This window comes from Anneissia japonica, unplaced genomic scaffold (assembly GCF_011630105.1).
Source record: "Anneissia japonica isolate Jap-2015-1 unplaced genomic scaffold, ASM1163010v1 scaffold6030_len697274_cov183, whole genome shotgun sequence".
Classification (NCBI taxonomy): Eukaryota; Metazoa; Echinodermata; class Crinoidea; order Comatulida; family Comatulidae; genus Anneissia; species Anneissia japonica.
In genome coordinates, this window is record NW_022721381.1 from 455059 (window position 1) to 478466 (window position 23408).

At 33.2% G+C, this 23408-nt stretch overlaps 1 protein-coding gene across 3 annotated transcripts in view; it reads left to right on the forward strand.

Annotated features, from left to right (window-relative positions):
• The window catches only part of LOC117111512, a 42357-nt gene that overhangs the window by 15823 nt on the left and 3126 nt on the right, over nt 1–23408 (forward strand). For 2 of the 3 annotated variants that reach the window (XM_033254428.1, XM_033254427.1), the window contains exons 2-8: nt 4090–4485; nt 9001–9139; nt 9984–10110; nt 13596–13772; nt 19348–19468; nt 20093–22438; nt 22910–23085. In XM_033254428.1, coding sequence (XP_033110319.1) covers nt 4134–4485; nt 9001–9139; nt 9984–10110; nt 13596–13772; nt 19348–19468; nt 20093–22438; nt 22910–23085 — 3438 coding nt within the window. In that variant the 5' untranslated portion in view covers nt 4090–4133. The remainder of the gene's footprint in view (nt 1–4089; nt 4486–9000; nt 9140–9983; nt 10111–13595; nt 13773–19347; nt 19469–20092; nt 22439–22909; nt 23086–23408) is intronic. The other variant, XM_033254429.1, reaches the window with a different exon arrangement.

Below are 23408 nucleotides of genomic sequence, written 5' to 3' on the forward strand. Positions count from 1 at the left end.
AGAAAAGCTGGGTTCTGATGTATGACATTTGTTTCTGATTTTGTATTGCTTTGCATTGTATATTCGTTATTCAAACATGTTTTTTTTTCTCACCAAAATATTCTCTGTATTTATTTACACCTAGGCTTACTGTAGGCTTAGGCCTATACCCAGTTCCGATATCAAGCACCTTGATAATTTTGGAAAGGCGTATATATATATATATCAAATTGATTGCCAAAGAAGCTGACACAAGGTTTGTGATTTCACCTACTTCATGAAACCTGTAACTTTGAAGCATCTGCGCTGGCTGCTGATCATGTTCATAAAATACAAAAATAAATGGATAGTAAAATATATATTTGTTAGGCTTATATGATTTCATGTGTAATGTAAATACATATGTATAAATTAAATATCATATTATATATGTATAAATATATATATATATATATATATATATGTGTGTGTGTGTGTGTGTATATAGGCCTATATTATATATATATATATATATATATAGTTGTTTCTAGGTATATCATTTATGCTTATATAAAATCATATTTAAATATGTATATATCCATATTTATGAACTGCGCAGGGACATCAAAGAAAACTAAAGATTTCACGTGAAGAATGGTTATGTGTTTACTATTCGTTTATTTCTTTAATTGTGTTTCCCTAATTCTCTTGGTATGTTTTATCCAAACTCTGGAAGCTGCAAGAAAAATAAATACATTTATTGTATAGAAACATCAGATTAAATAATGTAATGATTATTGTTTTAACTAAATTATGAAATAGATTTCAGATGGTAACAACATTCAATTCATTCAATTAAAATCGAAGATACATTTTATTGACCATAATTATTAAATTATAGTATGAAAATGCAACAAAAAGAATAGCATGAAGCACATACTATTACCTGTCTCTTATACACATCTAGATGTTTATACATATACAGTATAATATTATATATAATTTATACATATTTATTTACATTACACATGAAATCATATAGGCCTAGCAAATATATATTTGACTATCCATTTATTTTTGTATTTTACAAACATGATCAGCAGCCAGCGCAGACGATTCAAGGTTACAGGTTTCATGAAGTAGGTGACGTGAACACACGTGAAATGGTGAACTGCACTAAAGTGCACATTTGTAAAAAATAAAAATAGCACCAAGTGATATAGTAACAATAATAAAATTTAATACTAATATAAAAATAATTGTTAATAAACTAATGTTACAGTATTATAACTAACGATTTGGCTGGTATTTCCTGATAAAAAGTTTGATTTGTATAAATATTTGTTATGTAGTAGTAGGAAGCGTAGAATCGATAACAAAACGGAAAAAACCCTGTTCAATAAAAGAGTGAAATGGTACTAGGAATGCAACAAACTAGAAAATAACCTATAAATACCATAATAACAAACTAGAAAATAACCTATAAATACCATAATATTATTATTGAAATTTAGTTTAGTAATAATAGTATTCAATTTATTTGCTTTTAAGTAGCCTATGTTGTTACTTAGTAGAAAGACAACAAGACAAATAAAAAAAGTATGATAAACCGATTGACGAACTCACAATGATAATTAGGCCTAGTTATATTAAATATGCCATTTTCGCAACTTCATTGGCGCTCATATATTTGTTGAAAACAAACCGCGACAGAAACGAGGCGCGACCAAAACGAAGCGCGACCAAAATGATCTGTATTCGGCTAGGCCAGGCTCTCCGAGATTCAGTCTCAATACTATATAATAGGCTAGGCCTCTTTTCTAGGCCTATTCCTTGCCTTCCTTGGACTAGCTAAATTATCCTAGCTAGGCCTAGGCCGGCCAGAATTATTTTTTTTCTCATACGCTTAAGGCAGAAATCACAGAGGGCCTATTCTAGGTCAGTTAGTTAGGTGAACTGATAAACATGAATATGCATGCAGACTTCCCCTCGCGATTCGTGAAAGCAGTGTTCGCTGCGGTTTCTGGACAAAACGGCAATAAACGAAAACAGCAATAAGTCAAAACGGCAATGACCAAAACGGCAAAAAATCAAAACGGCAACACTTTTTGACCAGAACGGTAATAGATGAAAACCGGCAATAAGTCAAAATGGCAAAAAAATGCTAACAAATTTATGTCATAAAAATAAAAATGCAAAAAAATAAACTAATTATAAACATGAAAGTGTACTACGATAAAATACGGTAAAATAAGGCTAAATAGCAGCATCAGCAGCAATAATATCATTAACAATAATAATAATAAAATACTATAGTCAAACAAATTCAATATTAAAAATATTGGGGGGTGTGGGGAACAATATAAAAGTAGTAATACATTTAAACAAATAAAACTTTCAAATACAGACAAAATTTAATAGGCAAAACAATTTATGTCATAAAAGTAAAAAAATGCGAAATAGTAATAATAATAATAAAAACATTGAAAGTGGGAAAAAGAGCCCATGGCAATATCCAATTTGCCTATCGGGACAATTTCAAAACAATTCAGAAAATTATAACTGCGGCCCACGCCTGCTGCCGCTTGCTAGTCTTTGCATTGATTTTGCTCCTTTGCCATTTTGGTTTATGCCGTTTTGGTACTTGTCATTGCCAGTTTGGTCTGTTGCCATTTTGGTGTCATTGCCGTTTTGGTATCATGGCAAATTTCCGATAGCTTTAACATCGGATATATATCTCCCAAAATATACATGTTGAATCATAATCTAATAATAAGTTATACAGAAATTATATCAATATCAGTAAATTCATTTAAATGTCACATGTTGTGTTGCTGAATCAAACCTTGCACAGTTTGCATACTGCGCTAAAAACAGTTTGAAACAAATTTGAAACAATATCAGCAACTCAAAATAAGCAAAAGGAACAAGCTGCACACAACATAGTGTTAGGAATCAACAAAGAAAATAAAATTCTAAGAAAATTCTATTTTTATTAAATTATTAATGTCATTTTCACTCTTTGGATGTTGCAAGCAAGCATGCTAGGCCAAGAAAGTGATAGAGTGTGGAGACACTCCCTCTGTTGGCATACAGATAGGTCTATGAATTTTACGTTTACCACTCAGTGTTGCTACGTTAACCTTTGGGAATGTTTTGCGGTTTTGAATGGATGTAATAATTACTCTGCCAGTTTGACTTGGTAAACATTATAGTTGCCTAAAAGTAAGACAGTCGAATGGATTGCATCCTATAAAATGCGTTTTTCTTTCGTTCTAACTTCTACGTTGACTTGCTGAACTACTGTGTGTTACTGTCAGCGTCCATTGGGCAACAGACAAACTGCACTAGCGTTGGTGTAATGAAGCTTTCACTTTTTTGGCCAAGCGCGCTCGCACTTACACTGCACCATCTGAAGAGATGTGACGAAAATGACTTAGGTTTTAATTTTTTTTGTTGAGTCATGTAACTCTGCCATGTGAATTTCATCCATGACACCAATACAGAGTACAGTAGTCTTCTGTGCACTCTGTTTGTGCATAGGCCACAAGCAATATGTTCATTGCCAAAAAACAACTCCACTCCCTAGGCCTCAGTAAGAGACTTGGCATATAAAGCATTGTTTGTTTGTTTGTTTGTTTATTGGTTTTTTTTCACACAAATAAAATTAGTTATACAATATAATGGGAAAATAATGAAGGTATTGTTATTATCTTAAATAATATACAGCAGTACTCATTAAATAAGGTAAAATATGGGTATAAGATAAACAGGAAATTGCATACTAATAATAGTGATAATAATAAAAAAGCAGTGAAAATTCATTATAGATTAAATGAAGGATTTTATCCTGTTCCATCCTGTAAAGTGGCAAGTGTACAGTACTTGCTGTAGGATGTGAAGAAAATTTAAAAAATATATATTTTATTATCCTGTATAAATTTTCTTGCCCAAGAACAGAAGGAAAATGCACATTGAGGATTTTAACGTCTAACCTTTAGATTAGCCTGCAACCACTACACCAATCACTCCCACATACAGTATTAAAGAGTTGTATAAGAGCCTTGAGTATATATAGATCAAACAATCAATTTACAAGACTTTTTCAAAACTTTTGATGTTTCAACATAGGTGGTGTTCAAGCTCTGTTTTTGCGAATTACAACTTGAGTGTAAATGGAATCACACTATGATGAAGCTTTTCCCTGTGATCGTTCAGAATGGAGCAAGATTGCAAACTTGATGCCCTGTGATCGATCTGATTGGAGCAAGATCACAGCCTTGATTGAAGAACTTGGCAACGTTCTTAACATCAAACAAGCGTTGCAAGTTCTCTTGAAAATTAGTCAACAAGTTCATGGTACCAAAGAAGCTTCCGTTCCTCATCAACTCTTGGAGGTGTTCCTTCTGGAGTGTACAACTGAAGATGAGCAATTTAAGATAGTACATAAGATCCTGCCTGTTATTGCAAGTGCTGCTGGATCGCTAAAACCAAATGAAAACTTACCAATCATCAAGCAACAAAGTGGTAAGAGAGAATACTGATAAAGTTTGGTCCACACTATCAAATTATATGTGACAAGTAACTGTGATATGCCCATATTTGGTTGTAATATGACATCATCATGTCCATATATGGACACATCACACAAGTTTGTGACAAACTCTGATAGTGTAGACAGACACCTTAAGATCATATAAAAATTAGTTACCATTTCCTCCCTACCAAGGTAAAAAGCCATTGTCTTTGGTAACAACCTCTGGCAATGATCAGAGTAAAAATTACTCAGTGAGAAATCTTATTGAGATTACTTCAACTATGCCAGCCATTTGGTTAGGTAAAGCTACTGATACTGTATTATTATTATTATTATTATTATTATTATTATTATTATTATTATTATTGTTATTATTATTACTACTACTACTACTATCTCAGTTAGCAAAACTGGTAGTAGCACTGGTTTTATGCACGCACTGAGACGTTTAAAAAAGTACTACCGCTAGATAAGGGCCCCTATTCACGAAAACCTTTTACATTCTTTTGAGGGATGCGCTATTAGTTAGTGATAGTACTTTTTTTGAGATAGGATTGCATTCCAACGAAACTTTGTGATCGGGAGCACCTTGCAGTTCTATACTCTTTGGTGGTAGCCACTGTGTTTGTGGTAAACTGTGGAGATTTATTGTTAGCCTTTGGTACCAAGTTCAATTCCATTTGCTTCTCTCCTTGTGTTTCAGCTGGAGGGCTGATGCATGTTTACATCAGCACATTGACTATGTTTTTTAGATGAGATATTTTGGTCCTTTTGATCCATATGGCCCATGTGCTCATTAAATGCAAATGCACTCTTAATATAATCAAGGACTTTTAACCTACCAGGATAGGCAGCTGGCTGGTTTAAGCTGTATAACTTGAATTAGCCTTATGTGTGGAATTGTTTATGCTAATGAGCCGGATAAGCACAATCTGATCATGCTCAGAAAAACAAAACTTTCCTTAGTCACAATGCATATAGGCTAGGCGTATAGCTAGGCCTAGCCGAGAATTATGGTATGGTAAAACAAAGCAAAATATTAAGGGTACTAATTTCACTTGGCATGCAATCAATCATACTTACACACTTAAAAACAAACTAATCTACCAATAAAATCACCTGCTAGTTAAGATATAAGGCAAGTATGTTTACAAATTTGATTTTAAATTGATGTGGTTTTGTTTTGTAGTATTAAAATGAACATCACATAGGCTAGCCTAGGCCATGTCTAACCGCTTATAAAAATGCAGAAAAAAGACCCAAAACAAATTAGAATGAAGTTATCAACTAACCAGTGCATTAAAATTATTCATATACTTACTACTTACCTATATAAAATTAAAGTGTATTGCTCACAAACGCCAATATTTTTTATTTTAATACGCCTTTTCCACGAATCGGTAGACATCTTGAAGTGATGACAAACAACCTAAGTCAGTGGAGCGTAACAACCAAAAATAAGATAAGCTAGGCCTAGCTGCTGTACGCCTAGCTGATACGCAGTGTGGCTAAGGAAAGTTTTGTATTTCTGAGCATGTGCTAATTGTGCTTATCTGCCTCATTTGCATAACAATACCGCACATAAGGCTAATTCAAGTTAGATGGCTTAAACCAGCCAGCTTCCTATCCTGGTAACAGTTAAAAGTCCTTGATATAATAAGAAGGAAATTGTCTTTCGGTGTACTGTCAATTTACCATCATAACAACCCTACTTGTCAAAAAGTTTTTGCCTAGTACATTATCCTTTAAGTGTTTCGTCCAAAAATAATTCTTAAATCCAATCCAATCAATCTGAAAATATTTGCAAATGGAAGTGGTGAACAAGTGTTAAGGGCCTTAAATGATTTGGCTGTATTACGTTTTTAATTCATTGATGAGTGCTTTAAATTTAATTTTAAGTAAATTATTTCAATTATTTCCTTCAGTGCTTTGACAATTGTAAATATCCTGATACACAGTGGTGTTTCTACAGTAGTCTTGAAATGGGCGGAGGGGGGATGATGGTGGGGGGCTCAAAGGTTAAGTGGGATCTCAATGATTAAGTGATTGATGCTAGCTTGCAAAATAAGGGAATATGAGGTGATTTTCATACTGCTGTACTTGAGCGTGATTTTTTTTTTTTTTTTTTTGCTTCAAACCTTTTTATTGGTGTCGGGAGCATGCCACTAGATATACCACTGCAATACATAGATAATATTACTATTAAATGCCAACATATTGAATATATTTCAGTGGCAATTGACCATTGTTCTTTTCATATCTCGATAATGATTTGTTACTCTCTAAATCACAAATATAAAAAAAATCACTGTAAAGTTTATCTGGGTTCAGAATAAATTATTTATAAGAATATAAATGAGTTAGTTATGTTTCGTATAAATAATTTATAAGAAATATAAATAAATGAGTTAGTTTCATATTAAATACAACTAACAATTTATTTCATTATTGTCAAGAGCATGCACAGGATCAGAATAAATTATTTGTAAGAAATTGTAAGAATTAAAAAATAAATGAGTTGGATAAATCATTTATTTATAAAAAATGAGTTACTGTAGTTGTAAATAATTTTTGATAAGAAATATAAATATGAGTTCATTTTGAATACAAATTAATTTCATTTTTGTCATGAACACAGTCTTGATCAGTATAAATTATTTATAAGAAATATAAATAAATGAGTTAAGTAGTTATGCATTACAGGTACATAAATAATTTATTTATAAGAAATATAAACATATGAGAATTAGTTTAATTTTAGGACAAATTCATTTCATTTTTGTCATGAACACAGTCCTGATCTGAATAAATTATTTATAAGAAATATAAATAAATGTGTTACAGTAGTATAAATAATTTATTCAAGAAATATAAATATATGAGTTAGTTTCATTTCGGACAAATTCATTTCATTTTTGTAATGCACATAGTCCTGATGAGAATAAATTATTGGTAGTAAATAAATAAATGAGTTAAATTATTTATTTATAATAAGAAATATAAATAAATGAGTTAGATATACTTATTTATAAAATATAAATAAATGAGTTGGTTTTTAATTTTAAATACAAATTCATTTCATTTTTGCCATGAACACACATCAAGCTTGCATATTGCAAACCATGCTCCTTCTTTTGTTTTCTAAAACAGATATATACATTTCTGTATTAGATTTACTATGTCAATTGTAATTATTAGCCAGCCAGGAATAGAAGATTACATATTTATGGTACAATATGAGAGTGCCATTTCGAGCCATCTCCTGTAGAAGTGCCAAAGACAAGATTAAATACCTATAGTAAGCCCCAACCATGGTGGGGCTGAGGTGATCTGGACCCTCCATCTGTAATTGACTTTCTGGGCTTATCCCCCTTTCTCCCACCCTTCTATTTTGAATTTCTGGATCCTGCCATTGTACATGATGATTTCTATTCCTGTTTTAACATTTAATTTTCTGTTTACATTCTCTACATTTACACTAGGGGTGGGCATAAAAATCAGTCGGAGTGCCAAAGTGAATTTTCGATATTAACACTGAGGTCCGCAACCAAACTTTGATGTTTCCAGCGACCTTCCAAAAACCTCCAAGCACTGCTTTTACACAACTTTATTCTGAGTTTTAATGTTACTTTTTACACATGATCAGTGTCAGGCCGTGAATAACAAGGTGTTTCTAGCCAATGTTGCTTGGCGGGCCGCACACGTAGGGTTTTTAATTTCTATTCTCGGGCTGCAAAAAAATCACTGTCGGGTCGCATGCAGTCCGCGGCTGCACTTTGCCCACCTGTGATGTACGTGAACATAACATGATTCCATAGGGGTTTCTCTCGTTTGGCTAAAACCAGATTTTTTAGCGAACACCTTCTAATAAACCGAAATACCCTTTGCCCTATTAAAGTGAATAGAAATTCACTAATTGCTTTTCTTGATCATTTCTTCAAACACCTCTTCATTGTTATTTATTTGTATAACATATCAAAAATGTTTCTCCTCCTGATCAAGGCTTCGAAATAAGTTCCAATCCTATTAAAGCAATGAACTTACTATTATGGAACACCACATGCTGTTAATTTTTGTTGGTTGGGTGGCCCTTTAAGCTGAAATGATTAGTAACCACATTGAAATGGCTTCTCGGATATATTGAACTCATGAGCCAATTTATTCTGGAGGCCATTATGTTTGCAATATAAAAAGATGTTCATCAAGGAATTGAAGACTTACAGTACAGTGTAGCATTATCATATCGATTACAAAAATGAAGATTAAATTACATGTCCCATTTTTTTCCCCGATGATATGATAAAATTTATTATGTATTGTATGTAATTTATTAATCACCATAGCAACTGGATGCTTGCATTCAGAAATATTACTAACGAGACTTTAATCTATGTAACATAGTTCATATCTGCCTTTTATGCCAAATTCTAAATTTGAACCGTCCCAGTAACCATGGAAACAACAAATTATTATCAGTAATCGATCTGTTTTTGTGTTTGTTTTAGAAGCATCTTTTGGCACAACATCTACGAGCATTGCAGTTGACCGAGACTTGCTCATCAGCATTATCGCTAACTGTGTTCTTTGTACAATACCTCTATCTAGGTTGGTACCAGTTCACCCGCTCGTCAAATTCTTATCTAGGTAAAATTTTTTTCTCTTCCTTTCGAATAGGCATATTATTTGGTGTAACATAATATTATGAAAGATTTTTTGTGGATTACTGTAGCGGAAAACAAACAACAGTTTGATATTGTCAAAAAAGTAATGAAGTATTAATGATAACGATAATAATCCACTTATCTATTTATGTATTTTATATATTTTTTTTTTTTTTTTAAACTGTTATTAACTGTTTTGATCACTGATAGTTTTCAAAATGAACTAAATTTCTTTTTTTAAATAGTAAATTTGTAGCTCACATCACGAACTACCACAATCAAAGTAGATTGTGTTAGTTCGTGAAATCACAGTAGCGCGTCAAAATGAGCGCGTATTGGTTGTCAAGCAATTTTGTATTCTTTACCACACAAAAAGTCCTTAACGACAACAGCGCGTATTTTGATTTCACGAGCTGCGACCCCCCCCCCTTTTTTTGGAAAGTTAAAAAACACAAAGAAGAAATACAGAAAGAAAAAAACAGAAATGATTGATTGCCCAAAACGTCTCAGAGATTATTTTCCATTTCGATCCGTCCCACTATTGGGATGGTTAAGTGCTTTAAATTTATAAAATTTAGGATGAAATATACATCTTATTTTTAGACATTTCAAATCAGCGTTGGGCACAATAAAAATTAAGAAAAACTTCTGAACTTCTGAAATTTCCATTTTTTTTGTGCCGCCAGGTGTGCTAATTGGCCAAAATTTTGGCCGGTTCGCTAAACAAGGTATAATAAAAGTTAATAGTTGATTGCATGTGATTTTAAACTATGAGTTTATCAATGTCATGTCATACCCCAAATGATTGCCCTTCTGTTTCCCTGCAGCTCAAATGGACTACTTTCAAATTCACATAGAGTGGAGAAATTACGCTGTATTTTCAAGTTCTTTGAGGTAGAAGTCAGTGGTGAAGTGAACCAACCAAAAGGTTCGCAAGTCGTCTACACATACAAGGTAAAGTGAAGGCTCATACAGTACTATATTACATTTCATTTATTTTTTATCAAATTCATGGACAATACAAAGACTATGTAAAGAAAAAGAGCAATCATTAACAACCCGGCGGAATAACCAAAAAGCAAACAAATCACTGTTGAGTGGTTCTCCAAGGATGAAAACAAACAAAGAAACCAAAAATATGCGTAATGTATTATATATAAATTAATATACTAGTATCTTGATTCAAAAATATCTATAATCAAAGGTTTAAATATAGAAATAGCAGGAGCAAATAATTTTAAAACTTAAAATTTAAATATTATACCAGTTTTTCTCAGTTAAGATAAAAAAAACTTAGTATTATTTATTACTCAAGCCTGGTCGACCCAAAATCTTTAAAATTCAGTCTAAACTTTTTTTTTTAGCAAAAAAGTAGAATTTCTTCTACCAAGGATAAGCTCAAAATACTTGTTTGACATTTAAAAATGCCCCATTTTTGCCTTAACTTTATACCATGTCCTAAGGTTAAATACTGTACAAGGGAAGATAAATGATTGGCAATAAACCCTAGAATTATGCCTGTGCTAGCCTATATAACATAATACAGTATAGACACCTCCTTTTGAACACCTCTAAGGAGATGGAACCCCTTTTTTACTGCAAAGTTTGGAAAAAAATTATGTTTCAACATTACATCCAACCCCTATTTAGGGAACACAGCAAAAAATGGGGACACTTTAGTCCCAAATGTGTTCCCATATATAGGTTCTACTGTATTTTTTTAATGGTGCCTGACAAACCCTGATTACAAATAATACTACAGATGAGTAGTTAGGCAACATAGCTATTTTCTTTTACCTAAATAGACTTAGCTATATGTCTCAGTAAAATTGTTAAAGGTAATCCTATTGTATCCTGCTTTTAGTGCAAAGAATGTTCTGTAACAAGATTAATATGAGTACATTTCTCATGTCTATAGATGCATGATGCATAGTGTGTCTTGGGCTTCCAAGCTCCAATTGATTAAGCTGTGGGTTCAAGGAAAGTCACACTGATTATATCCTTGGGCCAGGTATTGTTATCTGTATTTCTCTCTCTCAACTATGGTGAAAAGATCTAGGAACACGTTATTCCACTATCAAAATTTTGACCATCTTTGTTTCTGGTACATCACAGAAATAATAAATTAATTTTAGTGATATTTCTTCATCGGATTTCGCATGTTCAAATGCTTGACGAAGTCGACCTGGGAAGTATGTCCATCTGTTGTTTTCAATTGTGACATCACAAGATGAACGGCAATCCTGGCTAAGCTACGGTAGATGCCATGCACGTACTGTAACACTATTCAAGTAACAATGTCTACACAAATAGTGTATGATTTTGACAGCTGCACTGAGGAACATGAGAAAGAAATATCACTTTTCGATAGGTAAAGAGAACGACAAAGGAACCATTGAAGATACAAATGACCAATAAAATGAAAGAAATTTTGACAAAATATAGCCATATATTTATGAGCCTGAATGCATATATAGACTTCTGGCAGAGCTTGGCACGTTTAGGCTATTTTAAGCTGTTCTTGGATGTATTATAATGTTAAATGCCCAAAGAGTTTAAAAAGAAAAAAACACAAGAGGGGACCTCACCCTTACTGACGGAGAGGCTTAAAGCACCCTTCCTTTTGCCTTTCAAATCGCTTACGTAATTCCAAAATAGTAACAAGGAAATGGTGTTAATGGGGACAAATCATAAAAGTATGGACTGTGTAATATAGAGTTTGCCAGGGCTAACTATTAAAAACAAGGTACCAAGGTATTTAACAATGTACATGGCTTACTTTATTGCAGTTTATTGTTTAAAATGTTTAGTTCATGATTTTGCATTTCATTCATCCAATAAAAAAAAATTTCCAGAAAAATAGTGATTGTCTATTTCTACAGTACTTCTGGTCATAGAAAAATAAATAACAGTACTGTGTTAATGGGGGTGCATTATACATAAAATTAATAATAATAATAATAATGAAAACACTCTTATCTGCTGTTTTCATATTTCACATTTTTATAAGCACTTTACAATTCCTTTATTATCATGACAATATATATATCAAAATGAAATCAAACATCTGTTAATTGTATTTAAAAATATAACAATGTAGAATTGATAGACATCCCTTGAAAATCATTTCTGAAATGTGATTGGTTAAGTGCAGGAAGTTATTGCTGATAAGTACCTAACTATGTCCCTCAGCGACAAGAAATACAATAAATTATTGATGAAGCTCATGCCAAATACTTATAATACGTTTTGTATTAAATATATTTATATTTTCAAACAGTCCGTAACTATATTATATATTAATATGCAGTTGCTAACCTTTAGAATGTTATTTAATACACATAAAAAGACGTCAGCTCATGCCAAAATTAGTCAGGAATTTGCAAATTACCCCAGCAAAATTAAAAGTTTATGTAATAGAGTGGCTGCTCATAATGGAAGAATGAGAGCAAGTTCTATTTTTATTTTCGACTGTCAAAACTTGTCAAATTTCTGACTCTACCTATGTAAATAACGATGCAAATTGACTTACAAATATGTCAATAGAATATTATATAATGTAGTGGAGTGTCTGGTCACAGTGGGAGATCAGGAGTATGTTCCATTTTTAATTTCATCTGTCAAAACTACAATTTTCTTACTAATAGATTTGGAAAATTTCCCCCGCCCTTGTCCCCTACTGTCCAAAGGCTAGCTCTACAGTTCTGATAAAGTGTCTGGTCACAGTTGGAGTTTATGAGTATGCTCCCTCCTCGATATTGTCTGTCAAAACTACAATTTCCTTCACTAAAATAGATTCGGAAGTATGCCCCCTTGTCCCCTGTTGTCAAAATGCTTGCTCCACCTGTGCAAGATGCATATGCGGTGCAACTTACATCAGTCGTATCGATTGTTGAACCAGTGTTTCAGAAATAATGACCATATGAACCTGAACAACATCATGTTTTTTTGTATTGAAAAGATAACCATTTTCCTGCATATCAAACATCTGCTCCCCAGCATTAGGCTCTTTGTTGTCAATAAACTGAATAATAATAAGATGAAAACAAACTCGTGAAATGTGATTAATAGAGAAAGAAGAGGCTGGCTGCAAAGCAGTGATTATCAGAGAAGGAAAGTGTGCATTCTGAAATTATAGAAAGAAATTGTGTTCTTTCCTTCAACAGTTAGATTATAGCTTTCTACAGTGATCATACTGCATATCAGGGTAAAGAATTTTTTGTGTCATTTCTCTACAACGTCTTTAATTTCTGTTAAAAAAGCGTCTACTACAATATTTATGGAAAAGAGTTCTGATGTTGCAAGTATTGACAAGTAAATATCTCTTTTTTCTGTTGGTATATTTATTCATTTAATTGATTTTAAATGTAAACTTTTGTTCACTAAGTTACCTTAATTTGCTTCACTAGCCAATGACCTGTCTGTTTTATCATTTGCAGGTCAGATCTTCTTCTAGATCAACAGAACAAAGCAAAGGTCATTGTATTTGTCCTCTGTTGCTACCAGCCTCATTGTTTCTTGAACCAATTGGTGTTGATGATGTGCTAGAAATTTCTGGTTTTGGTGACGGGTGTTTGCTTGCAGGACATTCAACAGATCTGATCTATATTGGACAGGTATGATTCTGGCTATTGTTTTGTAGTTAACACAGACATGTTTGTGTTTCTACACAATAATAATAAGTAGAAACTTAATATTTCTACTTAATAAAAATGTTAAGAGGACATTATAGGGACAGTCCCCTTGGATACCTCTATTTGGATGACACTGCTGTTCTAATGTTTGTAGTATTTCTGAATTGTCACTGATTGTGGCCACCTTGGGATGGCATTTTTAAATTCGTGTAAACCTCAAAAATTGAATTACTACATTGATCAGCTCATTTAAAAGAGATAAAAAAAATCTCCCAATGAAATACAGATTATATCAGAAAGCTTTTCACTGATTTGCAAATAGTTTACTGCAATACAAATATCTTTAAACTGCATACCAACTGATTTAAAGGATTTATTATGCAAAGGATGAGGGAACTGTATGATTTATGTACCTGTTTTCCAAAGAGGAAATATTTTGTCATTCTAATTTTCATCTGCACCCTAATAATTCAACCTGATTTAAACTAAACAATTCAAATATATAATTTAATTAGTTTTAAACACACCACAGATGGTTTCTCTTCTTAAAAATCAGCACATACTTCCTTAAACTTAAAACTTCATGAATGCCTATTTTGAGTTACTGTGTCCAGTTTTTCATTTCTTTTCAAATCTTTGTTTATTCTGTATAGCTTATTCAGTTCTGGTAACAGTTCCCCATGACGTCCATAATTGCAAAGACTTTAACAATCAACTGTTCAAATATAAATAATAAGGTTCCGAAACAAATATATGTTGCATTGTTTATAAATTCTTCAGCAATTCAACTGGATATTGTTCCAAATCTTATTGAGAAGTAGTGATTTTTTTTGTATAGTTTCCCAAGCTTGAGTGACTAGCTTATTTGAAGATTGAGTTTATATTTTTAGCAGAGTAGTGTTAAATTTTCAGAGGTACCAGCATAATTATTGATTTTGGAATTAGATTTACAAACATGGAGGAGATGTTAACCTGGAACTTTAATGTCTAGTGGTATTGTGTAGCTTTTAAGAATCTTTGAATTTTTATTCCTCTGTTTTTCACATTCTTTTTCTCAAGAATTTATTACTGTAATAAGTTTTAAACTTCTAAAGCATTTATTTCCAATTCTTCACATTTTTTGTCATTTAAATGTCTTAAAATGTTATTCCTAGATTCAGACTGTTGTTAGATGGTCATTGTTGGAAATGATCTGTTGTGCATTCCTCATTGCATTCTATTGTATTTGACTGATCCTGTGAAAACTGGATATAATTGTCATAAAAAAATAATGAAAATTAATATGGTGTTCATTCTATAGTAAATAAGAATAGGCAATCAGTACCTACTGTGCGCTGTATTATAGTCAATTGACAGAAGTACTGTAAAGATAAAGATAATACAGTACTTTGTTACATTAAAATTTGCAAAATTTTTAAAACACACAATCCACCATCCATGCTATGTGCGACTTCCCCTGCCCTAGTTGGGAGTATTTCTAAGTGTGCATGTAATTAATCATAGACCACAGAAAGAATAAACAATTTCATTCCGAATCATTCACCTCTAACCAGGTACCCATTATATTCCTGGCTGAATAGAGATAAAGGTATTGTCTTGGCCAGTATCACACTCAAACACAACAGTTTAGTTTGATGCCTAAAAAGCCTATCACTGCACCATGATATACTGACTATTATGCAATCATGTAAATGGCTTTGAAGCGTATAATGGACAGGAACGAAAATTCTACATCTCGGTTTATAAAAATTAATGTTGTAGAATATGATACAATGCAAGATAAATATGAATCAAATCTTTTGATATTTTGTTTGGATTATAAAAAAATTGTATAAGTTTATGTTTTTTTTATAATTATAATACAATTATAAAAAACATTAAGTTACAACTGCAATCACAAAATATTGATCCTAAATCGGTCGCTATGGTGATGTTGATTGTATTTAAAGGTTATGATAACCTGTAGTAATCCATACCGTTGGACAGAGAATTATTAATAAAGAAGCCAGTAACAAGAGACAGATAATAGCACTGAATGAGTGTTCGATATATTATTATACATATTCTTGTGTAATTACATCTACAATAAATACCTTTCAAATATTTAATTAAATTATTCAGTTCTTCATTTTAAAAAAAAATCAAATAGGTTTCTAATAATTCACAGATTGAACTAATTCAATTTTCACTGATTTACATGCTGTTTATTACAAAAATACTAAGTGATTTCACTCAATTTAAGATCTGTGCAAAGAATATACCGTAAAACCTCAAATTGATGAAGCCAATGAGAAGAAGAAGAGAGAAGAAGCCCATCTCGAATTGAAGCCCCCTTTTTAGTTTGCAAAATTAGCCTTGAAAAAAAGCTCATGGGCTTTTTTTCAAGATATCATAGGCTTCTTTTTTCCGAAGTAGTACAGTACATACCTTGTACCTGAATTTCAAAAAACAAAATAAATTAAAAACAAGCTTGGTTTATACAGTAGTTCAATTTAATACCAGTTAATGCACTCCATGATACAGATTGATATTACAGTGGCCTTGTTTTATAGTACAAATTCCCAATATATACAGTACAGCATTTATTTGAAAAGAAGCCCCCTTTTTACTTTGCAAAAGTACTGTAGCCTTGAAAAGAAGCCTATCCAAAGTTTGCCAAAAAAAGAAGTAGCCCAGGGCTTCAATTTGAGGTTTTACCGTACTGTAGGAATGGTTTTTTTGTGTGTCATTATTAAGTCAGTTGAGGAGGAAAGCATCTAATTCTAATTCTCAATTAAAAGGAATAAGAATTGTACATGATTAAATATGATGGTAACTTTGGTATGGATTTATACCTTCACTCCAGTGATAAATAATGATGATATTCATTTTTGAGAAGAACATATTGTCCCTAGAGATTCGAACCCAAGACCTTTCATTTACTGTTCGGATGCTCTACCAACTGAGCTATATGAGGCCAAGTAGTATACACGCTTGGATTTTCCAATTAGAACATGTTTTAAATATTGCTTAATAATGCAATGAATCTTTAAAAGCTCATGATAGTACTGTAGGACTAATGTAATGATTAAACAATGAGCCATTAAATATAACTTGATGCTGTGCTGTACTGTACATAGAGAAACATTTCCGTCATCTGCTTGCTTGCGGATTAATTTTAATTTCTTAGTAATTAGATCGCAAATTCTGAACCCATGATTATAAATATCCACAAGGTTTAATTCTGAGACTTGCAATTTATCATTTTATGTTTATCACTTCCTAAACCTATGCAAATATGTCATGTACAGAATATTGATAAAGAGAAGATAAAAAGATAAGATGTATTGGTTCACTCTTCTATGATATTAATGGTATCGATCTGGTCCATCTTCAAAATATACTCAGTTATAAGCAAATATTACAATAATATATTAATATAAAAAACTGTTTCAGTAGGGCCTACTTATCATGTTACAGTAATATCTAGTATATCTTATATGACGAATTATTTGAGAGAATTCCCATATGCACAGTATCCAAGTGTAATTTGTGATACTATAAACATTGATTGGAATAATCCGTTAGGTGAAATATTATCACATACAGGTACAGTACTCTCATAAGCAAAGACATTTGTAATCTGTTATTACATTATTGTTGAAGTTGATTTTTGAGATTCTCTTAGAATCTAGATTATGTAGAGTATGGTATCTAAACAGTCTCCTATAGCTAGACTCTACTTTGATCTTATTTGTCAACTAGATTCATTTTACAAAAAAAAGTCAGAATAAACATTTGTAGTAATAATATTTCTTTTACTTGTTCCTAAATGGAATAATTTATCAACTAAAAAAAGAAAATCTCTACTGACCTCCAAGATGCCAAACAACCTTCAAAACTATTATTAGTTAAATATTATTTATTTACAAATATTTTAAAAATATTGTTACCTTTTAAGTTGCATTTAATTAATGTCGTAACCTTTATCTACCATGTATGGCAGGACAGGAAATTATTCTTTTTACCATTTCCTTTATATAATTATACCTTGCCTTGACCATATGTCTTATTTCAATTTTCTCAAGTCATTGTCTCTCACAGGCCGGCATTTATTTTTTGGGGCCATTTTTTGGGGCCACTGTCTCGACTCCTGAGCACCCGGTCGTCTGTGGCAGGGCAAATGTGTTTCCCGTTCCTTTGTTCGAGCCACCTAGGCAGAGGTCCGGGATTGCGCCAGGGTGGTGATGGATGGAGACCCCGAAGAGTATTTGCATCTTATTTTGCCTATCTTTCCCATCCTGTCTGGTCCGACACAAATAAATATACGTTAATGATTAAATAAAAAATTAAATTAATTAATTCATATAATAATGCGGAAAATGGCTACATGTACACTCGGCAGGTGGAAAACGGCGCCGCGAGCACCCCTACTAGGGATGGATAATGACATTATTATTATTATTATTATTATTCTAAAAATTGTCTAGTAGCCTAATGTATACTATAGTGTAATGTCAGCTTAGTACAGTATATGCTTCTCCTTGTAGACACCACTATTAAGGGGACACTTTATGGCCACAAAACAAGAGTAAGTATACTACGACCAACTCCTATTCATGGGTTCTACTGTATTTATAATTTATAAGTTTGCTTTAGTGACGTATAAAAGGTATGATGAAATTGAAGGCTCCATTTTCTAAAACTTCACAGGTGGTTCAACAGAGAGGTGCTCCCTCCATTTCTCTATAAATGTTAAATATTTGAAAAAAAAAACTCTGGTGTCTCTCACATAGAGACATCAGTTTGCCTCCCCCTTCCAATCTACCCCCGGTTTCATACACATAATTAGTTACGGTATTGGGGTTAGTTGTTGCTTTGTTTCAAATTACGTATATATTTCATCATTTCCCGTACATCAAATTGAATAACAATATTTAGTGTCGGGTGCATGTTGTATGTCTACAGTACATACAATGTGTAGGATACTGTTTGAACAAGATACATTCTAATTATCTAATTAGTATGCTTTTTGACCAGTGATAAAATGGGCTGTATTCGCATTATAACATAATTTTGAGACAGGGATATGTTGTAGTTAATTAATGTAATAATAATATAGTTAAACATAAGTACAAATCTTCTCCCTATAATAGTAGTAATAGATGAATATAGCACAAAAAATAGACAATCAACCAACAGTAGATAATCAAATTTTTGATAATTTCATTATTAATGTTGTTGCTTTGAGGGAAATGTGTTCTAAATTGGAAAATCCAAAAGACTATACTGGCTTGGTATTAGATGTCAGTTAGTATAAGCAATAGAAAACAAAACCAATTGAAAAAAAAAGCAATTGCAAACGGTAGTCTTGTTTCAAATCTCATTGAGGACAATACATTTTAATGTTTTTCACTTGGCCTAAATATGACACTATCACATATTTAACCGCACATTGGGGGTGGGGGAGGGGGTTTATAGCTTTATCCCTGAGAGATTATGTTGTGTAGAACATGATATCTATTCATAAATTATTAACTCATAAAATCACAACATAGCATACCTTGCCTTTTTCCAGCCTACAGAAGAAACAATTGGACAGGAAGAACTGGATAGTGTTTATCATGATGCTATTGACCAATCAGATGGAACAATAGAAAGTGATTATGAAACTGCGCCAGAAAGTCTAACACATAATAGTAAGTTGCAGATCGTTTTTTTTTTTATTTGCTAAATTTTTATTTGCTAAAAATTAACTATTAAAAAATAAATATGGAACCCTGTACTCACTGTTAATTGGGTTCTCTCACTAAAAAATTAACTCTCATGATTTGATTTATATTTTATAATTAGTATTTTAATAATAAAAATAAGGTTAAAAATGTAAATTTAAATATAATCAAGGTAAATATAAATATAATTTGTATTTTAAAATAACACAGATACACACAGATTAGCTATTATTTTAATATTAATTGTTAATTGTTCTTTAATTTCATATTAATTGATATTTTATGTTTACCGTTAAAACAGTTGTGGTGCTAGAATTTGCCCGACGGGGTGTGGTCGTAGTCGAACATCGCTCAAAATCTCTTGAAATTGTTCCAGAGGGAAATATGACAATTTGGGAGTTTCAAAGGCTTATTTATTCGATTTTGGAGTCTATTAATAATAATATATAGAAAATACATGTACATTTTTTTTTTCTCCCCGACGAATTATAGTTTTTCTCCCCAACTGGGAGACCCAGCTCTCTTTGACATTTTAACCTACCACCAATGATTATAAAAATATCTGGAATATTATTGCCCTTTTTTTTTTAGGTTTTCTTTCTCCATACGAACTTGTATCGGGCTACAGTAATTCTCTTAGCAAGGCTATAACAAATTGCGCAATATATGACGCGGTACGCAGCAGAAAACTACGCCGTGACTCTGACGACAGTCGCTCGTCTCAGTATTCAAGCAACTCATCAAACCGATCAAACCCTCGAGAACAAGCGAGCTTTACAGAATCGGGACACACGGTGCATAATGTGGCACAGTATTATTACCAGGACACAGATCGTCTGCACGTGAATTTGCTGCGTCGTCGCAGCTCTAATGAACTCTCGTCTCATCATAGTACCAGTCTGTCAGAGTTTGGTTCAGAAATGGATGAATATTTCGGAAAGAAGATCTCAGCGATTACCGAAGATGACTCACAACCTCATGTAGACGATTTTGCTACAACTCTTGCGTCATCAGTTGTGTTACACGGCCTGCACACAGCTTCTTCGCTGATGCCAGGGATCCAGCAGTTTGAAGCTAAACAGCCAGTCGGTGTTGCAATGAGACCAATCGCTCTCCGTCCCACTCCTGATAGTATCACCCCTGAACTCAGCTCTGATGGAGACCACTCACGTCAGGTCAACTCAGTAGAAAAGTTTGCTCAAAATATGGTAGAAAAGAGCTTAGCGATGATATTTGGTGTATGTAATAGTAAATCTAGTCCCACTGGAAAGTTTGGGGGCAACACAGACAATGAATTTGAATCGGTCAAAGGTACAAATCAAAATCAAGACTTCAGTTATAAAAAGATAGAGAAACTTGCCAGTGACCTTGTTGAAAAACTTATTAACGATGTTGTGCAGAAGAAAAAGAAAAGATTACATTCTTCAAAGATCACCAGTCCTGATGTACAGAAGCTAGTTTTTGACCAGAAAGAGAGGGCGAGCTTTGCTGAAGCTGTTGACCAGCTCGCAGGACGGGTTGTTAAGATGGCAGTCCTGGACGCCCAGGATGTCGTAAATGACTCTCTTGATTCAGATAGCTATGGATCGATAAATGAAGAGGAGTACAGTATTATCTCACCGATGTCATCATTGAGGGAAAGTGACTCATATGAAATCATTAGGATGGATTCTGTTAGTGAGACTAGTAGTAGCCCTGTCATCATACCAAAAAAGAGCTTCTCAGTAGAAGAATATGTTGAGAAGATTCTTCAGGAAAGCTTCACCGAAGTTAGAAATTTTAAGTGTGGACAAAACAGTGCTAACATGCCAAAGGAGTGTTTGAACCGGTGCCAAGAAAATAAAGGTCATGTTTTTGACACATCCCAGTTTGCTGACATGGTTATCAGTGCCGCTTTGCAAAAATTAAACAAGTTGAAAAGATCAAACAGTAGCAACCGGAACATAGGAAATTTAGTTTGCCTAGCAACAAATGCCACTGTCAGCTGTGATGGGTCAAAGGTCAAAAGGAATGATTCGGAATTATTTGAAAAAAGCCACAAATTGGAACTTCCTGAGCCAAGTACACATTTGATGCATCAGAAAGTGCATGGAGGAAATTCAATATTAGCACAGGAAGCACAAGGTAGAGATGTGAATACAATGTTTGATAGAAGTGCTAAAGCATCCATGTCAGACTATAGCGAGAATCGTTTGTCCGGAGAAAACAGCGGACACACTCCAGGCACGCCACCACCGACGCCAGACTCCCAGACCAAGAATAATTTTGATATTACTAAAAATAACCAACATGTGCTGGAGGAAGAGCTTCGGAAGCGGTTTGCATTTGAAGAACCTGAACTGGAGCCCAGCTGTAAATTAACAAGCCTTGATAGTCTGGCAAGCAGATTAGCTTCAGCTGCTGTGAGTGACGGTATCCATAAAGTATGTCGCCGGGAAAAGAAGCCAAGCTCAGCGAGCACTTTCACCGAAGATCTACTGAAGATTGGAAACATCGACATCACAGGCAAGAGACCAAGTTGCACAGAGGAAAACATTGCTATTTTTAGGGAGGAGCTTCGTCGAGCATCCATAGAGCAAGAAAGAGAGCTTGAGAGAAGAGGATCTCAGCTGTCAGACTTTGCAGATGAACTGGAGAGCGCAAGGTTTAAAGAAGACTTGCAGGAGATTCCACATCATATTCAAGAATTTGCATATGAGTTGGCTAACAACATCTTAGCAAGTGCTTTTAGGCAACAATTTGGAGATATTGCAGACAAAAATGAAGAAGAGCTTAATGTGGATACAGCTACACAAGAGTCTGGAGCAGTAAGTCTAGATCCAGCGGCTCAAGAGAGAAATTTACTTGCCATGGCAACAAACCTTGCTAATTCTATTGTAGCCTCGGCTTTACAGGCACTCCGTGATGGTCAAGCTGGTGGGGCTTCATTACAAACAGGTAGGCTCAAAATTGTTTTTAAAATTATTATTGAACATTACAAAAGATATAATGATAATCAAAATTATTTTAAAACACCACAAGGCATTTAAAAATATGAACAACTGTCTTCAATCGTGAACCTGATCGTGGGCTCAATAGTGAGCCCGATTATGTAACAAACATGTTTATTGTTAGCAATGATATCATTAATCAATAAATTAATAATTATTTTTATCACAGCAACAGTAAATAAAGCAACAACAAGATTTATAATTATCATTATTATCAATAATAACACTAATTATCATCATCATCAGGCCAAAACCAAATGATAACTTTTGAAAATCAGGGTCGGTCGGTCAGTTGATCTGCAATTTTTTTTTTATATAGCCTATGATACAATAACTCCTTGTCAATGCTTATCTTCTATGTACTATTACTTCATATTGTCAACCAAGTGTGTAACATAACAAAACAATGTTTGTCTAGAAGAAGCAGAGCCCGCAGAAGAACCAGCATCTGATGGAGCTCTACCATCCAGTTTAGAGTCTGCGGAAGAGAACCAGGAAAACTACTGGGACCCTCAGATGAAGCCTTTAATGTTATGGCTGACTGTTACCAATTCAAAACTGCCTGGGGGATCAATAGCGATGAATGGACCAAAGGTAGGCCTAACATTCATCATATTTAGCTTAGACAAACCTCCTGATAATGGCATTATCTACCAGCAAAAAAGTGTGTGCTTTAAGTAATACAGTAATTTTGGTCATTAATTTTTAGGCAGTGGCTATTGTTACACTAATTTTAAACCAATTCCTACTTCTCATTGGATATTATTGTTTTTAGTCCAAACCATACATACAATAATATCCAATCATATTTAGGAATTGGTTTAAGACTGCTGTAGCCATCCACTGCCTATTTTTAAATACCTTCTATTTATAGGATTCCTGTTATGAGTATATTTAGGAATTAATGAGCAGGTTTT